Consider the following 20,317-nt stretch of genomic DNA (forward strand, 5'->3'; position numbering starts at 1 on the left):
CTAGACCAGGTTGGTCTAGTGCAATTCCTATGTGTCCCCTTCTACAGAAAATTGATTGCAAAGAGTTCTTCATATTTGGTTAATATCTGCACCTTGGTGATTGTTTTTGGGCAATATATCTTCAATTCACCTATGTAGCTGAAATCCTTAGATACTTGTCTTTTCCAGTCAAACTATGATGAAAAATGCAGATTTTTCAACCCAAAATCCATTGATCATGCTGCTGTAGATTTGCTGAGTTTCTCCACTCCCTCTTTTAACCTGTTGTGATTTTCAGGGTCAGTCATAGAATATATTTGCTCTTAATTTCTCTTGACATGATCAGTCCAACCTCTGCTTGACTAAGGATAAGGATTTTCAAACATGACATGATCAGTCCAACCTCTGCTTGACTAAGGATAAGGATTTTCAAACATATACATTAATAATGTTTCCAGAAAATATAAAACCAAATCGCAGTCTTCTGGTTTTAAATTTATGTGATGTGTGAAGGTAAAATCCCACTCAAAACTGCCTAAAATAAATTTGTCTTTCAAGAATTGCTGAGCATCCTCCTGAAGATGCTTCCAGTTCCTGTAGTCCCCAAAATGGTTAGTAGCTGAATGAAATCACAGCAAAATTTTCTACTGAAACTGTAATTGTTTTCTGTTCTGGCTACAGGAAAGCTGGAAAAAAAATACACTAGTGACAGTAAGGTTTCCTACACTATCAATATAGTTATACAAGTAACAGTAAAATCTAGACAAAATTATAATTAAATTCATAGTTTTTTTCTTCCCCTAGAAAACAGAATACAAATATTAATGTTTGGAGACATGGATGATAGAAAACACTGAGATTCTATTTTATTATGATTTTTTAGTTAGTATGGTCTGAGTTACTGAAAAGCTTTTTGATATTATGCATCTGGAAATGTGAAGAGTTGCCAAAAGTGGGATGAGAACTAAAGGAAATCTTCATCTTCAGATGTGTACAAATTGTTTCAGATTCACCCCCCCCAAAAATACCTTCAAGACATTGACTTCAGAAAGGTAGATATTCAAATTCTTTGCAGATCTGAGAAATAATGTCTTTTTTAACAAGCACACTGAACCTGGGATATTAACTGTATCAGTAAAGTGTTGTAAATAAAAGAAGTTATTTAGACAGAATTTTTCAAACAGAGAAACTTACAGTATCCCAATAACACATTTTGCATACAGAAAAGACAATTGAAAAAATTATCAAAAATACTGAGGAGGAAAATATAGTCTTTTATTTACAGTCAGTGTCTCCTTAAGAATTTAGTTTAAAAATAAATACTCCATCCCACTACAATAACTTTTACAAAGTCATTCATAGCACATGTTGGTTTTTGAGAAAATTATATTTTCAGATACACAGTAGAAACACACACACACACACACACACACACACACACACACACACACACACACACAATTACAACATGGAGCAGGGAAAAAGCACCTGAATCTATTTAACTTATTATTTTAAGACCTTTGCAACATATTTAGTCAGGAACTATTCCAAGGAGTTTAATTCTGAAAACCAAAAAAAGCTAAACCACATTAATATTCCATTATTTTTGCTTTACATATCGTAGGATGATAAATGCAAAGTTGATTTCAATTCAAAGGACAGCAAATATATAATTGCTGACTGTATTTGCAAACATTCAAGCAAAGCTCTGATTTTATTAAAGCAAATCCCACATGGACATCAGAGGCCTAAATGCTGTTATGTCTGTGAAACTTGCTAGGTACACATAGAACACTATCAGCATTGCAAGAGATTTTACCATTTTGCTACATCTTCAAAGAGAAGTTAAGCAGCCAAAGAGGCCTCTCTTTTGATGATTTTGTATCATATGGAGGGAAGAGAGGGAAGCATACCAAAAATAATAATGTTCAACAGTGCAAATATTTAACTCCGAATGATTGGAAAGGAAAAAGAACCCAAATAGCTAAATGGAGGTTGAAAATCATACTATAATCCTACTGAAAACACTTTCCAGTGGTCAGGTCTTGATTTTTCATATCATATTATTTCTCCATTTTTGCTTCCTGTAGCTTCCAAATGTGGCAAAGCTTTTAGTACAGTGAGCAGTAGCTAAGTACACTGGCAGGGGCAGCTTTTGTTCTTGAGGCTGATATACCCTCCACCAAAAATAGTGTCACTATATATCTGTGTTTCTTAAAGTATATAGCTCTGTTATTCCTGGGGAACATACAGTCAGTCATCATCTGGGCACTCACAGCTTTGCTGAAAGCACCTACAAGAAACTGCTTTTATCAACTCTGTGCAAAGTCCTTATCCAGTCCCTTATCTGACAAGGAGCATGAGTCTTCCTTTGCAACAGGTATCACTGGTTTCAAAACCAATGCAATATGACAAGCACATTTCATTTGACATAGCTTTTCTGAACTTGGCCCCAAAAAATCTGTTCAATTTCCCTCTCAAGTCTCTCCCTTTTCTGAGCTATATGGAGATGAAAGTGTGTTGTTCAGGCTACATGCCTGATGAGCATACACACAGATTATTTCACTTGACCACAGTAGCACTCAGGCCGCCTTAGAAACTTATCCAAGCAAAGCTGGCTTGATTGTCTGATATAACATAATCTTTTAATTAAACAAAGCCCAAACGAACCCAAGCAAACACTTGAGTTCAAAAGAAAATCCACAAGGAAGATATAGTGAGGTTAATATTGTTGTTTCAATGGCACTGCAATGTTTTCACTCTTTACAGCCCTTCTAAAACACACTGGACTGTAACACAAACTATAAAAATTAATAGAACGAGAAAAAAGTATTATTTTTATCTGGAATGAAATCAGTTTTATTTATTCACCTTCCTGTCAGATATGAAAAAAGTCTAGAATAGAACTGTGAGCTTGTTCTGCTTTGATTAATTACAAAATGGTATGCTCCCATATAAAATCTAGAAGATACCCACACCACAAAAAATCATCCTAATCGAGAGGAAAAAAAACCAAAACTATAAGAATAAGAACACGGCTTTTTTCCAGTTTATAGTGATTAGCTGCTATTGGCAATACACCCCTAAAACTACTTTACACCTAAGAAGTATCAGGTGCTATACAGCATCTATGTTAATATGCTGACAAGTGATGCTCCAAACTGTAGGAAGCAGTGCCATAATCTTAGATTGCTACCCAGTTTCTGCAGTTTCTATAACATACTGTTTGTGGATAGCTGCTCAGGATTTATTCAACAACAATGGATTGTATTTACAACATGCCAAATGAGACAGTAAAATACTAAACTACAAGCTTGGCCCCTCTGGGACAAGTCAGAGAGAAAATGTACTATATAAAGTACTCAAATGCATAGTTCAGAGATTGAAAAATCATCTTGAGGAAGATTAAAAAAATTAAAGAAAATTATCAACCAGTGAACAGATGTAACAGGTCCTCTTTCTACAGTCACTTGAACTTCTATAATGATGCCATTCATCAGGACCAATATAGTACACAAATCTCAGCCTGTCAGTACTCTTCAGGTCTTTGAGCTGACCAAATACATTATGGTTCAATGTCAATCACAAAAACATCCTACCATCCTTAGTACTATTTTGTGCTACAGTTAACTTCTAATTGCAATGAAGACTGCAGTCATCAGTGATGACAGAATTTGGCCCCATCACTTGGCCCTATGATTCAAGTACTAGCTTATGATTAAGAGAGGCTGAGAAGGCAGATGTCATGGCAGCTAAACTCATCTTACCTCTAGGAAAATATCAATGTTCCTGCCAAGACAACACTGGGAAACCTGAAACACAGCTGTCTGTCAGGACTCTGATGATGGATTGCTCTTTCAAGAGCTTTTGTAGTCAATATTCTACTGGTCAAAGCACAAGAGTAAGACAATATAAGTGATTTTGTTCATTTCAAATAATCATATGATCAGTATATAGGCACAGGATGATGTTCACATACATGAATGCAGCATTTCTGAAATCTGTAGAACCTAATGAGCGGATACATACAACTCTACAAAACTTTTGCTATTTTGGAAGAGTTTTCTAGCTTTTACCTTAATCTGGAAATATAGGTATGATCTCTTTCCCTTTTGAAAATCAACCATTGACATTATTTTCCAGTCTCCCTTCCAGGAGTCCCCCAGGCAATCTATGCTCAGGGAATTCTGCAGTGTAATTCCTGAGAAACAAACTGTTGGAAACTGATGGATAAAGCAAAGATGCCCTGCAACAGCTTTCTCCATCCTCCAAAAGCTCCCAGGCCTCCAAAACCTTTGTAGGCAGATCATACCACAGAAAAGAAATCATGTCCCATACTGGGACAGTTCAGTACAGTTTCCCTAACAGGATTCTAAAAGATTTTATCCAATCCCATGACCCCATAGTGTTCCCTATGGATATTTTTTACCATGTGGGCCAGAGGAATACATACATAAGTAAACCTGCATGCATATATAAGCACTATCAGCCTGTATAAAAAGGCTTTTTATTTACTCAATATTAGCTTATTGAAGGTCAAATTGAGGTGAAAAAGTATGAAATGAAATTAACCAGAAACAGCTAATGAAAAAAAAAAGCTGCAACCTTTAGTTTAGTCTGAGATGACACCTGGCAGAACGAGATCACAGGAAATGCAATGCTGTTCTACATTAGGGAAAAGCTTATGTCACTTGATAATGTCCTCCCAGGAAGGTGGAGCACTCTGTCTCTAAGCTATTTATCAGTTCAGCATTTTTACTTCATTGGTTCTTACAATATATAATCTTTTATATCCAGTGCCTAAATTTTACTAACAGGTCCTAATTTAAAAGCTTGCATTCTATGATGTATCAAATAAAAATTTAAATACAGTTGAAGCTTGCAAAATTTCCTAAGATACTGTTTAGGTATACCTCATTTTCAACAAGTGGAAAAAAAATGTTTGTAACGTTGTTAGGAATACTTTTAAATTGAGATAATTGTTTATAAAAACAAACAAGAAAAGGTCTTGCAGGCATTTTGAAAAAAAAAACAACTTGCAAAGCCAAGTATTTTTGATGAGGTCTACCAATTTTGCTTGCACAACTTCTGAACTTTAGATCTCTAAAACAGTTGCATAAAATTCTTATGGTTTAAACCCTATTTAGCAGTGGAAATATCTAGTAATGATATTAGCAGGCCATATCTAAAAGTAGAGACAGTTATCTAAATCTGGCACCATGTTAACTGTACCCAAGGTAAAGTCTATTGCAGATGCTCAAACCTTTGACTACTAAGGAACTAGGGTTTCTAGGATTCTGGGATTTCTCACTGTGCAATCCAAAATGCCAGTTTTCTCAGACCTAGCCTGGGAATCTCCAAAACAGTGTTGAATTTCAGAGCATATAAATTTTCTACCTTAATGCTGTAAGATGCATCCAACAAATATTAAGTATTAATAATTTGAAATAGAAATATTTATATACAGAAACTGAAGTTCATAGTTTCTGTTTTGATGCAAAAAAATTCTAAGTTTAATATAAAACTTTAATATTCAATATATATATTTACAACCCTATGATAAAACACAAGGCAAAACAATTGCAGGGGTTAATGATGGCAAAACACCTGGGTAGTTCTCATAGTTTGGTAAAAACCTAATGAAAAAAAGATTTTTTAGACCTCAAAGACACTAAAAGATCTTCCATTTTAAAATCAACAAGTGGTAATGTTGTAAATAATGTAAAGAGCACTTTGCAGATTATTATCTACTCATTCTACACTGAATTCTTCCTAATAATTTGATTTAGAAATTAGTACTGTATATTGTCATTGTGGGTAATAAGCACCTAATGAGTAACATGGGTTTTAATAATCCTGTGCTTTAGAGTCTGAGAAGCTTGGCAGTAACAGAAGAAATGAAACCAAAACACAACAGAAAATTCCCCCTCTTAAGCCACATCTACTTTGCAGTCACAGAAGTGACTTCTGTGAAGTGTTGAGGTATTTTAAGTTAAATAGACCAGAAAATTGTAACTGTCTAGCTATTGCTGCTTGGCTTAACTGAGTCCACTCTTTTACTTCCTGACAGCAATGTAGACATGTGCCACAGACTTCTGTTCCATTCCATCTTTGTAGTTTCCTTCTTTTCTCCTTCTGTCCTTTTATTCTCCCCAAACTAGGAAGCTCAAGGTAAAGTGAGGCATCAAACTAAAGCTTAAAACATAATGTTTGGTGACATTTGGTGACCCCAAAGAAGAGTGGTGGTTGATGCACATTTGTTATGCCTGAAGTGTCTAAATATTTCAGAAATAAACAGCTTATGTAGACATATCTGTAGAAATATCTCCTCTCTAATACACAGTTTTAGTTAAAGCCAGCTACTGTGGCTTCAATCACTGCCTGAAGACACTTGTGGGTATCACTGGGGGAGAAAGTGTGATATTTACCTGATGAATGCCATCCAGAAGTCTTATAGTCTTGATTAAGACAATGAATCAAATAATCTAGGTGAGTTCTTCTTTTCATTTAAAAATAGTTCAATTAGCAGTAGAGGATTTAAGTCATGGGTTAAACTGGAATCAGAAACTTAGACTTGAGAGGAAAATCAATACAACTGAAAATCAGGAAAAGACAAGGTCCCTGTGCTATATAAGTTTTTGAATCTTCTAAAAAATAGCATTAATTCTCAAAACCTTGGCAAATTGCTAATTTGATAAAAGAATTATAAGTCTGATCAAGTGTTCAATGCTTCAAATGAATAATTTTAATTTTAATCCCTTTTTATATACATTTTTCAACATTTCAAAATGAAGTAAATTTGAACCGAAAAATGAAAATTCACATTTAGAAATTTTGAAAGAGAATATTTCAATAAGTTAAAACCTTTTTTTCCACAATATACTTTTAATGGGAATTATTAATACCATCCATTTTCACAAACAGTGCTGCTCTTGCTGAATAATACTTCAAGAAATTCATTTCATTGAAAAAACTCTCAGTCAGGTCAAATGGCAATATACACTATCTTCATGATAGATAGAAAACTATATAAAAAATAAACACTGTTTGCTTAAATACTCATCAGAATTGCCTTGCTTGCTATTGTTCTTTGGCTTTTATAGGCATTATTGCTCCTCTTATTTATCACTAATAGAGTTGAAAAGAAATGTACTTCACCTAGTTAGTGGAAGACAGGAAACTTAAATCTTTGGAATTTTCTTTTTCTCTGCAATGGGACTAGTCAAAATACAAATCAGATTATTTTTGCTGGCATGTTATTGACTGCTTTCATAAGAATTATGCTTACATATCTTGAGTATATCTGCAGCAGGTCTAAACTCCCAAACATACAAGAGACTCTTGAGTCTTTTGTTTTCATTTATGCAGGAATGAGAGAGACACTAATTTAAGAAATCTGCACTGAATCCTAAGTTAATTTATGAATGTGTCTCCAAAACTGCTATTTTTCTTAATATAAATGTACACTGCTAGGGGGGACTTTGCCTAGGTTTAATCTCAGTCTCTATGGAATTTGCCGTATGATAACTGATGTCTGTCTCATGGATATTCTTTCCAGTTTCAAAGCAAAGGACTAATGCTTTTCCCCTACTAGCTTTTTGCACCTCTCTGCTTCAGCTAATTTCTCTTTGTAATCAACTTCATACACCACTATCATAAACTCATTTTCTCTCTTGTAGACAGCAAGCAGAATCACTTTTCTCTTTTACCTTAAATTAACTTCTGCTTCCAGATTTCTCCTCCTAAGAATCCAAATCCTTAAAATGTAGTAAAAATCTTCAAGTAATGGTGGATATTCAGTAGGGTTATTTTTAGGCTCTGCCACTTTATGGCAATGGTTGTAATGTTACAGGAGGACAGCAAGACCCTGTTAATTCTTTCTGAATTTTACTTATTATATTATGCGTGTGTATATATATATATATATATATATATACACACACAAATATAAAAACCATATATATATATATATATATAAATATGTAGGTATGCTTAACACATTCTTCATACAAATACAGAGGGACAAGAGCAGGCTGCATAATGTATTTTAGAGTGAGTTAATGCTGTTAAAAAGAAAGCTTTCAATGGAATTAAAAGTCAAATGTTTAATGGCAAATGCCTAACTTCATGGAGAGATATTATTGTATCTTAATGAATAATGACCTATAAACTCATCACTTTATGGAATTGTTATTTGCAATATATACTGAAATAAAAATATACATTTTATAATTTTTTCTTTCGAAGCTCAAAATTTAGGAAATGTTAGATTAAAACCATAAAAATAATAAATCTGTTATGTCATCAATCACAAAACTAAAGAATTTGAATATTCCTTTCTATGTGCAAAATATTACTCCCATTTCAATGAATGGCATGAGCTGAAGCTTCTATAAAAATATTCATAGTAAAATACAGCATGAATCTATGCTTACATTTAATCAGTTTTAGAAAGATGCATCCAATAGTTAGACAGTGTAAAATTATTTAGAATCAGTCAATCTTACCTCAGTTACTGCTGAAGTAACAAAAAGTATGCTGCAATAGACCTTTGTGAACTGAATGGCATATCTGCTCTCATGTACATAAAGCCCTGTAAATAACCTACAGGTTGTTAGTCATTACTTAACTCAGCATCCAAATAAATACATTATACACAGACTATTTTAATAAACCATTGACAACAAGATGCATTTTAAGCAATGTAAGGAACAGTTACAGAAAAAAAATTTGACTTCCCACGTAAAGACCTTCTTAGAATTCCCTCCACTGAACATACAAACCCCTCTGAAGGAACTCAAAAGTCTTTAATGGATTGTCTTGGGACAGATCAGCAAAGCAGAATTCAGTATCTAACATAAGGTGCTTCCTGGGCCATTGGTGTAGTAAAGCATCAGGCAATGTATGAAATCACTGCACTGTTTTCATTCATCTTCCTTCAGTTGGCAGTCACACTGGCTTCCTTCTGACGTAGTCTTTCTTTCTGTTAAAGAAAAAAAAAGAGTTTTATTTTAATTCTTGTCTATAATTTTCCATCTCCTCTCAAGTTCCCATGAGCATTTGGTTTAGAAGATGAAGAAGTAAGTCACAGTTTCAGTTTTCTTTATTTAAAAAATGCTTGGAGCACTCAAAGAAGGTTTAAAACTTCAAAACACATTACTTACTGAGTTTGCTTTCACTACATACTTATCAAATACTGTGTACCTTTAAAAATACACATCTGTGATGACCACTGCAGCTAGAGAAAACAAGATACATTACAAATTCATGTGACTCTAATACCTTCTCATGTCTGGAATGGCTTCTGCTGACATAAGGGCTCTAATTTAGCATTAGCTAGATGATCTTGCTTAATGACCTCTTTCCAGGCAAGTGCAGTCATTCATATCTCTGCTGCCTGATCTGCAGCAGAGGCTCTGCTGGGAATGGAAATAATACCCTGATTCCTTCATGTACATTTCCTTCCCTTCTCTTGCCTTCTAGAGTTTGAGAAATGCTTGTCTAACACATGTGCCTTGCACACAGATAAAAAAAGGAATTATATACAATGCAAATTAGCAGATCTCTTACTGTGTTGTATCAAAAACACTGGTGTACAATAAAGAATAAATGGGGATTTAATCCCTTCTACCACTATTCCACAGAGAAAACAAGATTTTTAAGGTTTTGAAAAAACCAGACACTCCAGCCATTGGACAAATATATCTAGTGAGCTTCTGCACTTCGAAGCATGGAAGAAAATACAAGAGACTACAGTGGAAGGGACGAAGAAAGCACAAAAGCAGCTCTTTTTGTTATCTAAAATAGCAGAGCCATGCTTAGGCACAATTGAACTAAATGTTAAACATAGCTGTTGACTACCAAAGGGCATAAGCTTTAACATTTCTCCTTGTGAAGAAAATCACTCTGCTGCATTCAAACTAAAAATACTTCGCTCTCCAACAACAGCAGAAACCAGCCATCATTTTGAATGACAAGAACGGTGTCACAAAACCCCTTTGGAATGTCATACTGAAAACCACATCATACCAGGCTAGCTGTAGGATTGATTTTCTTCGTTTCAACTTTCTTCTCTGCAGTTAACTTGCTCACTGATTGCTGAGCCACTTTAATTCTGAAACAGAGAAAAGGAGTCATTAGATTTGATGAAATGAAAGGTATTCTGGCTCTGCTTGATATATACTTTGTAAGAAGCCTCACCAGTAACTTTTCTTTGGGCACATTAGCCCAACAAACCACTACTTCTATTTAAACGCACTTAATAAACTACCAAAAGTAGATCAAAGTACATTTTCAAATGGAAAAAATCAAAAGCAAAAGGACAGCCTGTCTCTATTGCCCCTTGAAAATGTCATTGGAAAAATGATTTCTCTGTTCTTGCAGGATCTGGGTTTTATGGAGTATCTTTCCCACCAAAAAAGCTGTGCTATCAAGGCAAAAAGATCCTCCTCTGAAAAAAAAAAGAGCTAGCTGGCTTAATCTGTTGTACACACAGAATATGCTATTTTAGCAGGCCATTTGCCAGGCTATACATTACATTTCCTCTGAAAACCTTGAAATGAAAGCATCTGCCAGTTTTTTGTTAATGTTTTCTGTGTTGCTTTAGATGGAACTGACTGACCAGCCTCACTGATGTGGCAATAGGAGGTACAAGAGGTTCTTATCTCAGGGTAGTTAAAGCTGTCTTGTGTACAGCAACAGACTAGACTGCCAAAAGTACTGTAGAGATAAGGGAAAAGAAGAACACATCTGATTCCTCTGCTTCTTGCCTTTTACTCTCAGGGTCTTGCATACAGAACCTTTCCTTCTGTGGGGATTTAACGAGAAGAACCAATGAGAAGTTTAATCAGGAGGAAGAGGAGAAACAGAGAATTAAAGAAAAAGGGACTTGATTCTCCTTGTACAGACTGGAAAGTGCATAGGAAATTATGTGCTAAACAGTGATAAAAAGGAAATAAAATTCTTGGCACTCCTAATAGAGGATCTGCCCAGTGCTAAGTGCCTCTATAATACCGATGGTACATTCAACTACTTTAAATTCTATATGCAAAATGCAAAAAGAGGGAGGTTGGGAGTGAATTTTTACAAGCAAGGAGAACTCAGTAAAGCAATTTTCAGTAATGTACACCAAGTCAAGTCTTTTACTAGAAGCAACACAATTCTTGGCACTCTCAAACTGAAAAATTCTACTTTCTTCTCCTATTTAACTTTTTCCACTGGCAGAAATAATTGCTATGCCCAGTCAAAAAGTATTTAAAATACCACGTCCAGTTCAAACCACTTTTGACACACTCAATTTTTGAGGAATTTTGGAAGAAAAGCAAAAAGAAAAGTGGATTATAGCTGCAATTACTGATGTGTACTTCCTTGTTGTAACAATAGCAGCAAGCTGTATTCTTTTTAAAACACAGAACACATTCATACATCCATTACTGTCTTTATCAATGTTGGAAATGTTATCAGTGTTGGAAACAAAAAATTTCTTCTCAACGTATTTTAGAAGCATGTACAGGATAGTTCCTGGTGTTGTCTCACTTTTGAGTGCTTAAGAAGAGGAGAAAACAGTTACACTACTTTCAACTAAACTTACTATTTATTATATGATTATAAATTATTATTCTGTACATTTTTTAAACACAGCTGGTGTATTTTTAGAACTTAATTACCGTTCCCTGTTTCTACATGTAAACAACTATGTGACAACACACCATTCCATCCCTTTATTTTTGTTAATCTGCACAGTTCACTTCTTAATGCAGGATGACTGCACCCACTGGACAGCATGCTATTCCTCACAGCTACAACATTTATGCAAAGATGATGATGAATTTCAAGATGGTTTTCTTCTCATCAGAATCACACCAAGTGATCAGCTTCTAAACTCTTCCCTATTTTGAGAACATTTTCTATCTGATCACATTCTCCTTGGTTCTAGAAGTGTTTTCAAATAGTTTTCAAATGTCTTGAGTCCACACTTCCACCCAAAGGTAGAATTATAGGGATTACAAACTTTCAGATTTAAAAAGAGAAGATTATGCCTGCCACTGATACAGACCTAGCTCTGTATTACAGGGCATATTTTCACCATTTCTAGGAAATAGTGATGTTTAAGAATAGAATGAAAGATGGGGCCAAACTTTCGGCGGGGCCTATTGCAAAAGGAAAAGGGGTATATAGTTTTAAATTAAAAAGCCAATTTAGATTAGGTATAAGGAAGAAGGTTTTTACAATGAGGGTGCTGAAACAGAATCAAGCCCTGAAATGGAGGGCCACAATCTACAGCTCACAGTGACAAGGACAGTTTTGGACAGAGAGCACTGGTAAGGACAAAGAGACCAGAAGGGATGACAGAGTAGCTGAACCACAACACAAGACAAGGGTGACTGAGCACTGGAACAGGTTGCCCAGAGAGGCTGTGGAGTCTCCCTCACTGGAGATACTCAAGAACTGTCTGGATGCAATGCTGTGCCATGTGCTCCAGGATGGCCCTGCTTGAGCAGGGAGGCTGGACCAGGTGAGCCACTGTGGTCCCCTCCAAGCTGGCCTGTGGCTAACTGAGCAAGCAGTCATGAGGCCAAAACATTATGGAATGCAGGTCACTCAAGCCTTCAAATCTGATGAGCTGCAACGTGGATGTGTTCAAAAGAAAAGTTATTCTCCTTCAACTGTGATCAAAAGAAATCAATGCACCTTAATTAATAAAGAAGATATGGTGTCAAACTGAGTGATACTGCACATTAGCACATAATATGGAAAAATATTGAATTGAACAATTAAAAAAACTATGTATTTTTAAATATGAGAACCATGACTCCAATACTGCATATGTATCCTTACTATAATCTATGGGAATGTAATTGGCTTTTCCCTGACTCTATGTGGCAAGTGGTGTCTTCCTCTGTAAACTGGATGAAAGCCAAGCCTCAAATTAGAAGTTATTAGTGAAAAATAAAGACATTATTTTTATTCAAAATTATTTTCATTCTGTACCTAGGGATGCAGAAACCTGATCTAAACATAAGGCTGTGTTTATTATAAAGAAGTTTCCTCTGTAAGCTCAAGAAAATACGTTCTTTTCCTTACAGGAAAAGATACTACCAAGCCAGGGACTAAGTAGATAAACTGATTATCATTTTCACCTCTGGTTTCCACTCAAGTCAAACAGAAGGCAGCATGGACTGGCACACTCCATCTTATGAAGTTTCCCAGTTAGGAAAACCAGAATCCCTTGTAAATGAAGCAATTGCTGCTCACATACTCATGTTCTGGCTCTGTTATTGTGCAACAACAGAGACCAAATTATCTGATTTTCTCTCAGCTTCTCAATAATCTGGAAAATCCATTCTTTTCGCTTCTACAGCTCCTTTCATGCAGCTGGTGGGTTATGTGGATAGCTGTGGGTTAGGAAATAACTTGGAATGACAGTTCTGTGTCACCTGAGCTTCCCATGACTAGAACTTTAAAATTCTCCCATAAAACTGCTTTGGCATAAGGAAAAGTTGTGCAAACAAAATTTCAGATATGGGCGGAAATGAACAAGAGGAGGTAGCACAGTCAACATCAACTACTCAATCTAGAGCCAAGCTGCATATCCAGTCCAGACCCTTAACACAGCTGAACAGTGACTTCCCTTAGGACAGTGAGAAATCCCCACAGCTCACATTCCTTTCATGTGTTAAATGCCTTTCTACTCTCAGTCCTATTTCTGTATGCAGCTCATAAACTAAACTCAAGTCACAGCTCCATTTCCTGAAAACTGCTAGCCCATGAAATAAAACAGGTTAGATTTCAGTATCAAAATTTTAGAAGACAGGTGTTTGTGTAGTACCTGGCCTGGCAGATGGTTTTACAGAGTACTTAACTAGCTTTAAAATTAGAAGCCTTATACCAGATTATGACGTTTAAACGTAGCCACTTCTATTACTGTGCTGTACAATACAACTTCCCATCAAGCCTTCAGGCCTAAATCTTCTGGAAAGAACTTGGCTATTGCTGATCAAATCTTTAGATTGCATTTAAACTAAATGTTCACTAACTAAATTAGTAAAATACAGTAAAATGTATGTTGTCAGTGGATTTTGTCATTAAACCTCAAATTGCCAATATGTTTGATATGTTTCTTTTTTTTCTGGATGTACTGACAGTGGTTTGTATACAAAGTTATCTACAAAGTAAGTGAAAAATTTCATCTCTGTAGCAACAAGGAATAAATTTTTTTTTTCTTTTAGGAAAGTTGATGCGTAAGAAAAACCAATAGGAAGACAAGGGCTAAAGAACAAAAATATACTTCAGTTCATCTGAGATGGCCACTGGCAAATATTTAGGAGTATATAAAGACAGCTAAAGCCTAGTGATAATCACCAGAATGCTTTTGCAGCTGGGAACTCTCTTAATGTGCAAGTCCTTCATAGATTTTGCTAATATAATTTTGCATTGCTACCATTTAGAAGCAATGCAAGCTTTTACCATCTGTGACATCTTGTGACAAAGTGTTTCTGTTTTCAAGATGAAATATATAATTCTGTTCATTAAATAGTGATCGTGTCTTCTCCAGCTATTGAGACAAATTTTGGTTCTGTTTTTGATTTCTGAATTCTGGCCTATTTGTATGCAGATTCAATCTGAAAGAGATTACTTCATCCAGTACAGTAACCATTGTAGCAATCTTATCCTTGCAAGAGTCAGCAGTGAGTTGAGTTAAATTAAAAGCAACAATTCTTTCCTATTTTAATTATTTCATATTTGAAGGGTAACAGGCATAAACATATTATTGTAATCTTTGTCACATTTATTTTGCAAAACATAATCACAGTTTGTGATGAAACTCACTGCAAACTACTAGTATTTCTTCTGTATTTATACTTTTTCCTTATTTCAGACTTGTCTAGGACATCCTCTTAAAATATAATTTAATATGTATAATGGATTTAAGTTGTTATATATATGTATTTGTTTTGGTTCTGAATTCATAGACATGCTCACTGCAAATAAAATTAGTACTTTAAGAAAAGGAGGTGACAGTGGAAATATCTGCAATCCACCTTGCTCTAAGTGCTTTATTGCCAAAAACTGCAACTTTTTAGTCTTCAATTCAGCTATCATCTCAAAATTTCATACACAGAAAAAAGCATAAAAGCAGTTGATGTACCTGAATGCATACACGTTGTAAATTATAAAACTGTCAACAACTGAATTTTGATTCAAAACAGCACCAAAAAAAAGTTTCCAACATTAGGTGCACTTACATTCAGCTGTTTGTCACAGATGATGTGATCGTCAAAGTAAATTTTATTTCATTGTACTTGAATTCTGGTATTGAAGGGAAAGTAAACTGTCATCTTATTCCTATCAGACATATGGTTTGGAAAATAGTTTTCATTTTATCCCTATAGTCATTTAGATATCATATCATATCATATCATATCATATCATATCATATCATATCATATCATATCATCTTTTTTTTTTTTTTTTTAATCTGTAACTCCATCTCGCATTCCCAAATTATGTGCAAATTTTGTCCAGGAAAGACACAATGACTCAGTTATATTTTGCAGGCAGCTAATTTATTTTCATGGTGAGGTTAAATGCAGGGCAGCTCAGTTGAAGTGTTTCCTCTACTTTAGGAAAAAGTGTCATTGAAATCTCATTAGATTCCTACAGTTGTGTTACATTTGGCAGCCAAGCAGCTTTAGACAAAACAGGCTCTTTGCAGCTGAGACTGTCATTTAGTTAAAGACAGCACGCTTTTTTCCTGAAACTCAAAGATTTTAAAGATGTCTGTTATACAATGCAATGTAGTAAGTTTGGGATATAAAATTTTAATTTTGGAATCATAGATCTTTTGAACTATTTTTTCTAGTATTAAGTTTAACCTAATAAATTTTTAATTATTCCTTTTATTAATGATCATTCTGTACATTATCATCAAATTTTTATGTGTCATATTTCTTGAAAGACAAATTACAATCCACTATTAACGTTCCTATGTAAATGTAAATAATTAGCTAATTCCTACGCATTTTATATTGGGTTTCTTCAGCTCCTGAAATTTGAAAGGTGGAATAGGAAATTTGAATAGGTGGATAGGTGAACTATCATTCACCTATCATTAGGTGTTCACATAATGATATCAATGCCTCAGTTTCAGAACTTACATTTGCAATTACTGACTTACAATGATGTTTCTTCCTCTTTAAAACTTCCTTCAAAACAAAATAAGGGTTCATGACAAAAATGTTCTCTTTCCTTTTTTTAAATTGAATTGCAATCTTTAAAAATGCACAACAAATAGTGCATCCAATTAATTAGCTAGTAAAGGAAGACAGCTGTCCATTCCTGTCATTCTAAGGTTTTTAGTTACCAGTGTGTACAATGATTCTTCCCTTGCTTTCAAACTTTTTTGGACAGCAGTTCATCAATTGTTAGTTTCATACTTTGTTAAACAGGACCCTTAAATGATTAAGACTTTACAAGACATTTTCAGGTGATGTAAAAAGCTTTTCCACCATTCTAATCTACTGATTTCACTATGTCTTTCTTTTCAGTAGCACACTACAGAACAATTTATAATGATGAAAATAGCTCTTATGTCATTCTAATTGACTATTTACACAAGGCTCCTCATTTTAACAGCTCATCATCTTGATGAATCACCCAAGTTTGAATGTAAAGGGCAATGAACTGTGCTTTTGAGACTAATGAAACTTTGAAAAATAATTTGAAGTGAGCTTTGAAGAACAGTCTATATGACCCAGAAAGTGTCAGCACCTAGAAGTATTACAGTAACTGCTGCTCTGCATTCTACTGTATTGCTGTACCTGGAACAGGAATAAGGCATCTGTCAGAGGAACTGGTGATATATTTGTTCTGTGTTTTTATTTGTAGATTTGACTGATACAGCTATTAAACCACAAGAAATTGTCACCTCACCTGAGTATGAAAGCACACAATATAGCAGTCTACTTACAAAGATTTTGTGATTATTGTATTAAGATAGTTAAGAAGCTATGTACTGTTAAAACATAAGCCACTTCAAATCGACTTATTTGAAAGGATCATTGTGTGGCATATGATAGAGATAATTCATGCTATTTATGTATAAAATATTGTAGAATCCAAGCTGTGTCTTTGACCACCCGGCTGGGAGCAGAGCCTTATTTTTATTCAATTAGTTCCCAGACCACGTGTAGATAATATCAAGCCGGTTAACGTATGAATGAAACCTTCCCACCATGATTGCTGACTTCCCTGGAATGTCAGGGCCACTCACGAGGACCTGCACCTGGGAAGATTGCATCTACCACACTCAAGCACTGGGTGCCACCCTGCTATATGTGAAGGCAGGCTCTTCCGAAGCGTTCAGACAACCATCTAGACATCTGGACTCACTTCTGTCTATTCCTGCACGTGTATGGCCCCAGTTCTACATGTGAAGGGACACAAAGGAACATCCGGTCATTTCTGCCTCAGGCAGAATAAACTGTATGTAAGCTCGCTGCATGGAGCACGCTGACACTTTGTCGGTTGGATACGCAGGGTTGACGCTGCCTTGGCTGTGGTGGTTTTTCTCGAAATTCTATTTTGTTAACGATCTAATAAATCATTGCTAAATTTTCTTATAAATTTGGTTTCTAATTTGATCATTTATAGCAATTGTGTACCATTAGCAAGGTGCTAATTGCATAAAAAAGAAAGGTCTGCATGGTCTGGATTTTTTTTTTCTCGGGCAGTTAACTTCTCTTCCTCCTAACTGCTTTTGGAACAAAAATAAGTCATGATTCAGCAGAAAATATATCCCTGAGATGATCTCTATCATGACCATAGCAACATGCTTGGGACTTTTTATTTTATACAGTTTTTAACATGTAAACCAAATTTGCATATTGATTTAGATACAAAGAAAGAAAAGATTATTTGTAAATGTTTGCATTTGTCAGCTTCCAAAATCAATCAATAGATGATACAAAAAGCTACAACTTTCACATGTTTTAAAACTGTAAAATCTATAAAGCAATGCTGATAAGGTTGATAAATGAAGAATTTGTAACTTCTACATCTAGTCCTTCAAAAAATCTACTTTATAGGAACTGAAAGCGCCACTGATTTGAAGCAAAATGGAAAATATAAGTGTAAATGAGTGTTCTACTTTTGCTTGCTCTCTTAAAGACATTTTAATCTACCTCTTTGTCAATTTGGTACAAGCACCTGGATTTAAATTTCATGCTGAAAGTAATTGCTCCATTCTTTTCCAAAGAATGACTACATTACCACTCTAGGTCTTTTCAAATGAATTGTAACATGCTGAGCGTGATGAGCTTGTAGTAGAATTGCTTTTTTTTGTGTAAAAGACTTAAAGTTTCTTTAAGAAAACCAAGAAAATAATTGAAGGTTTTAGGTTTTTGGGTTCTTTTACTCTAACTAATAAAATCAGGAGACTGTTGTGAGATCTAGCGGCAAGCAGTTTGATGTCCTCAGCAGGACACCAAAACTCAGAAGTAGTGCTGTAAATTCAGTGTGGGGCTTCGACACTATGCTAAGTGTGGCCTGAATCTCTGGGGCTTCTCTTTGATGCAAGTGCAGTATATTAACTGGAAAAGCATTCACTTTTATTTGTCTGTACTGTCTGCGACAGCAATATCGCCTCATTTAGGCTAGTTCAACATGAAAATGCACAGAGAAGCAATCTGTTATAAATTAGCACAGCTCTCCTTTCATTTTACTAGCTAGTAATTGGAAGGGGTTACAAAAGTGTAATTTATCAGATTATATGTGTTTATCTTTTTGTGGGGACAGCATGCCTTTGGTGAATTTTCCTACGCACCCTGAGGGAATAATCTTTCCTTGATGTCCATTAGATCTGAAAGTAAACAATGACGCCTGTGAAATATAGGAGTATAATTTGTTGGGTTTGAGAAGCAGCAGTTTCCCAGACATCTAAAATGGTATTAATGACTTTATTAGAACCTTACCGTTCCTTGGAAATGCTTTTGCTCTCTCGTTTCCAAATGGTCTTGAAGTCACTGCAGAATTCGTACCACACTGTGAAAACGTAGTTTGGTGTGATCTCCTTCTCACCAGGCTTTGGCTTTATCCCAAAGTATCCCACTGTTTCTTCAAAGCTGCAAGGCAGGGGGAAAGAAAAGAAACCAGTCAACACATAAGCCCACTGGGGAAACAGTTTCTCTGATTCAGTAGTCAAGGCTGGCAATTACCATAACTTCTCTTTAGCCTTGGAAATCACAGCAGCAATTCTTGCTAAGTATAACTAACCTTCCAACACCCACCTCTTTTCTAGGAGGGTAACTTACAGATGCACAAGCCACCACAGAGATGTCACACTGGCAAATCATGGGTGTTCAATTATAATGAGAAAAGCTTAACTTCTTGCCTTACAGGGAATGCTGTAATATATTTATTTATTTTATTCTGCTGCCCTCCATGAAGATCCTATTCTCCCATTTAACTTTACTGAAGGACTCTGGAAGAGCCACACACCAAGTCAGGAAAAAAATCTCTAAGTGTGACTGAAGATAGTCTTCTAGTATTTAGGGAGAATTGGGAGTAGCAACAACCAAGCCAAAGACAGTGCCAATAGTAATTCTGCAAAAGTTTTACTGAAAATAATCTCCTTTCACATGTGTCAATAAACAATTAATTTTACAAAAATACATTGCCAGTATTAGAATGCTTTTAAAAAGATTTTATAGTGTGGCTGTTACTGAATTGCTATACAGCTGGACATTTTCAAAGTATTCTTTTATTACAGACAGTAGCTCCAAGAGCATTTTAACTGATTGTGCATTTTTAACTTTATGACATTGCTTTGTATACCTAAAATGGAACAACTCTCATAACTAGGTACTTATATAAATAAAAGTATGTTCACTTTTGTTAAAGTTGAATCCCTTTTCTCTGCAAAGTAGATGCAGCAATCCTGAAACATTTGGTGATATTTGTTAAAAATAATGCTATAATTTAAAAGCAATGGTAACAACATATTTTAAAATAAGTAATATTTCCTGGAATAATCATTTTATTTAATCATAAGAAAGCTATATTCTTCTTTAGAGTTGCAAATAGGTTCTTAATCTAAACACCGGATGTGTAAATTTTGAAAATAAAATAAATAATTTTGAAGACCTGTAAGGAGTCTCCAGCCATTCAACTTGTTACATGAACAATGGATGCAGCTTTGGCATCTTTCTTCATTTATATTTGCATTTGCAGAGTCCACATTGCATGTTTTCATACAGAAATACAAGGTTAGGCTCAAGATTTTTTGACTTAGTTTGAAATTAAAGCTCTTTAGCTTAGTTTGAAGAATATAAAGTATTCA

General features: G+C 35.0%; 1 protein-coding gene across 6 annotated transcripts in view; it reads right to left on the bottom strand.

The window, feature by feature from the left end:
* Window positions 1-1,233: 1,233 nt before the first annotated feature.
* Window positions 1,234-20,317, bottom strand: part of FMN1 (formin 1) — a 175,196-nt gene continuing 156,112 nt past the window's right edge. For all 6 annotated transcript variants that reach the window (XM_071427034.1, XM_071427035.1, XM_071427032.1 and 3 more), the window contains 3 exons: window positions 18,951-19,100; window positions 10,009-10,093; window positions 1,234-8,962 (listed from right to left, as the gene is read on the bottom strand). In XM_071427034.1, the coding sequence (XP_071283135.1) occupies window positions 8,918-8,962; window positions 10,009-10,093; window positions 18,951-19,100 (280 nt within the window). In that variant the 3' untranslated portion in view covers window positions 1,234-8,917. The remainder of the gene's footprint in view (window positions 8,963-10,008; window positions 10,094-18,950; window positions 19,101-20,317) is intronic.

Source organism: Agelaius tricolor, unplaced genomic scaffold (genome assembly GCF_023055355.1).
Source record: "Agelaius tricolor isolate 1412-34295 unplaced genomic scaffold, bAgeTri1.0.p SCAF_5, whole genome shotgun sequence".
In the NCBI taxonomy this organism is placed as follows: Eukaryota; Metazoa; Chordata; class Aves; order Passeriformes; family Icteridae; genus Agelaius; species Agelaius tricolor.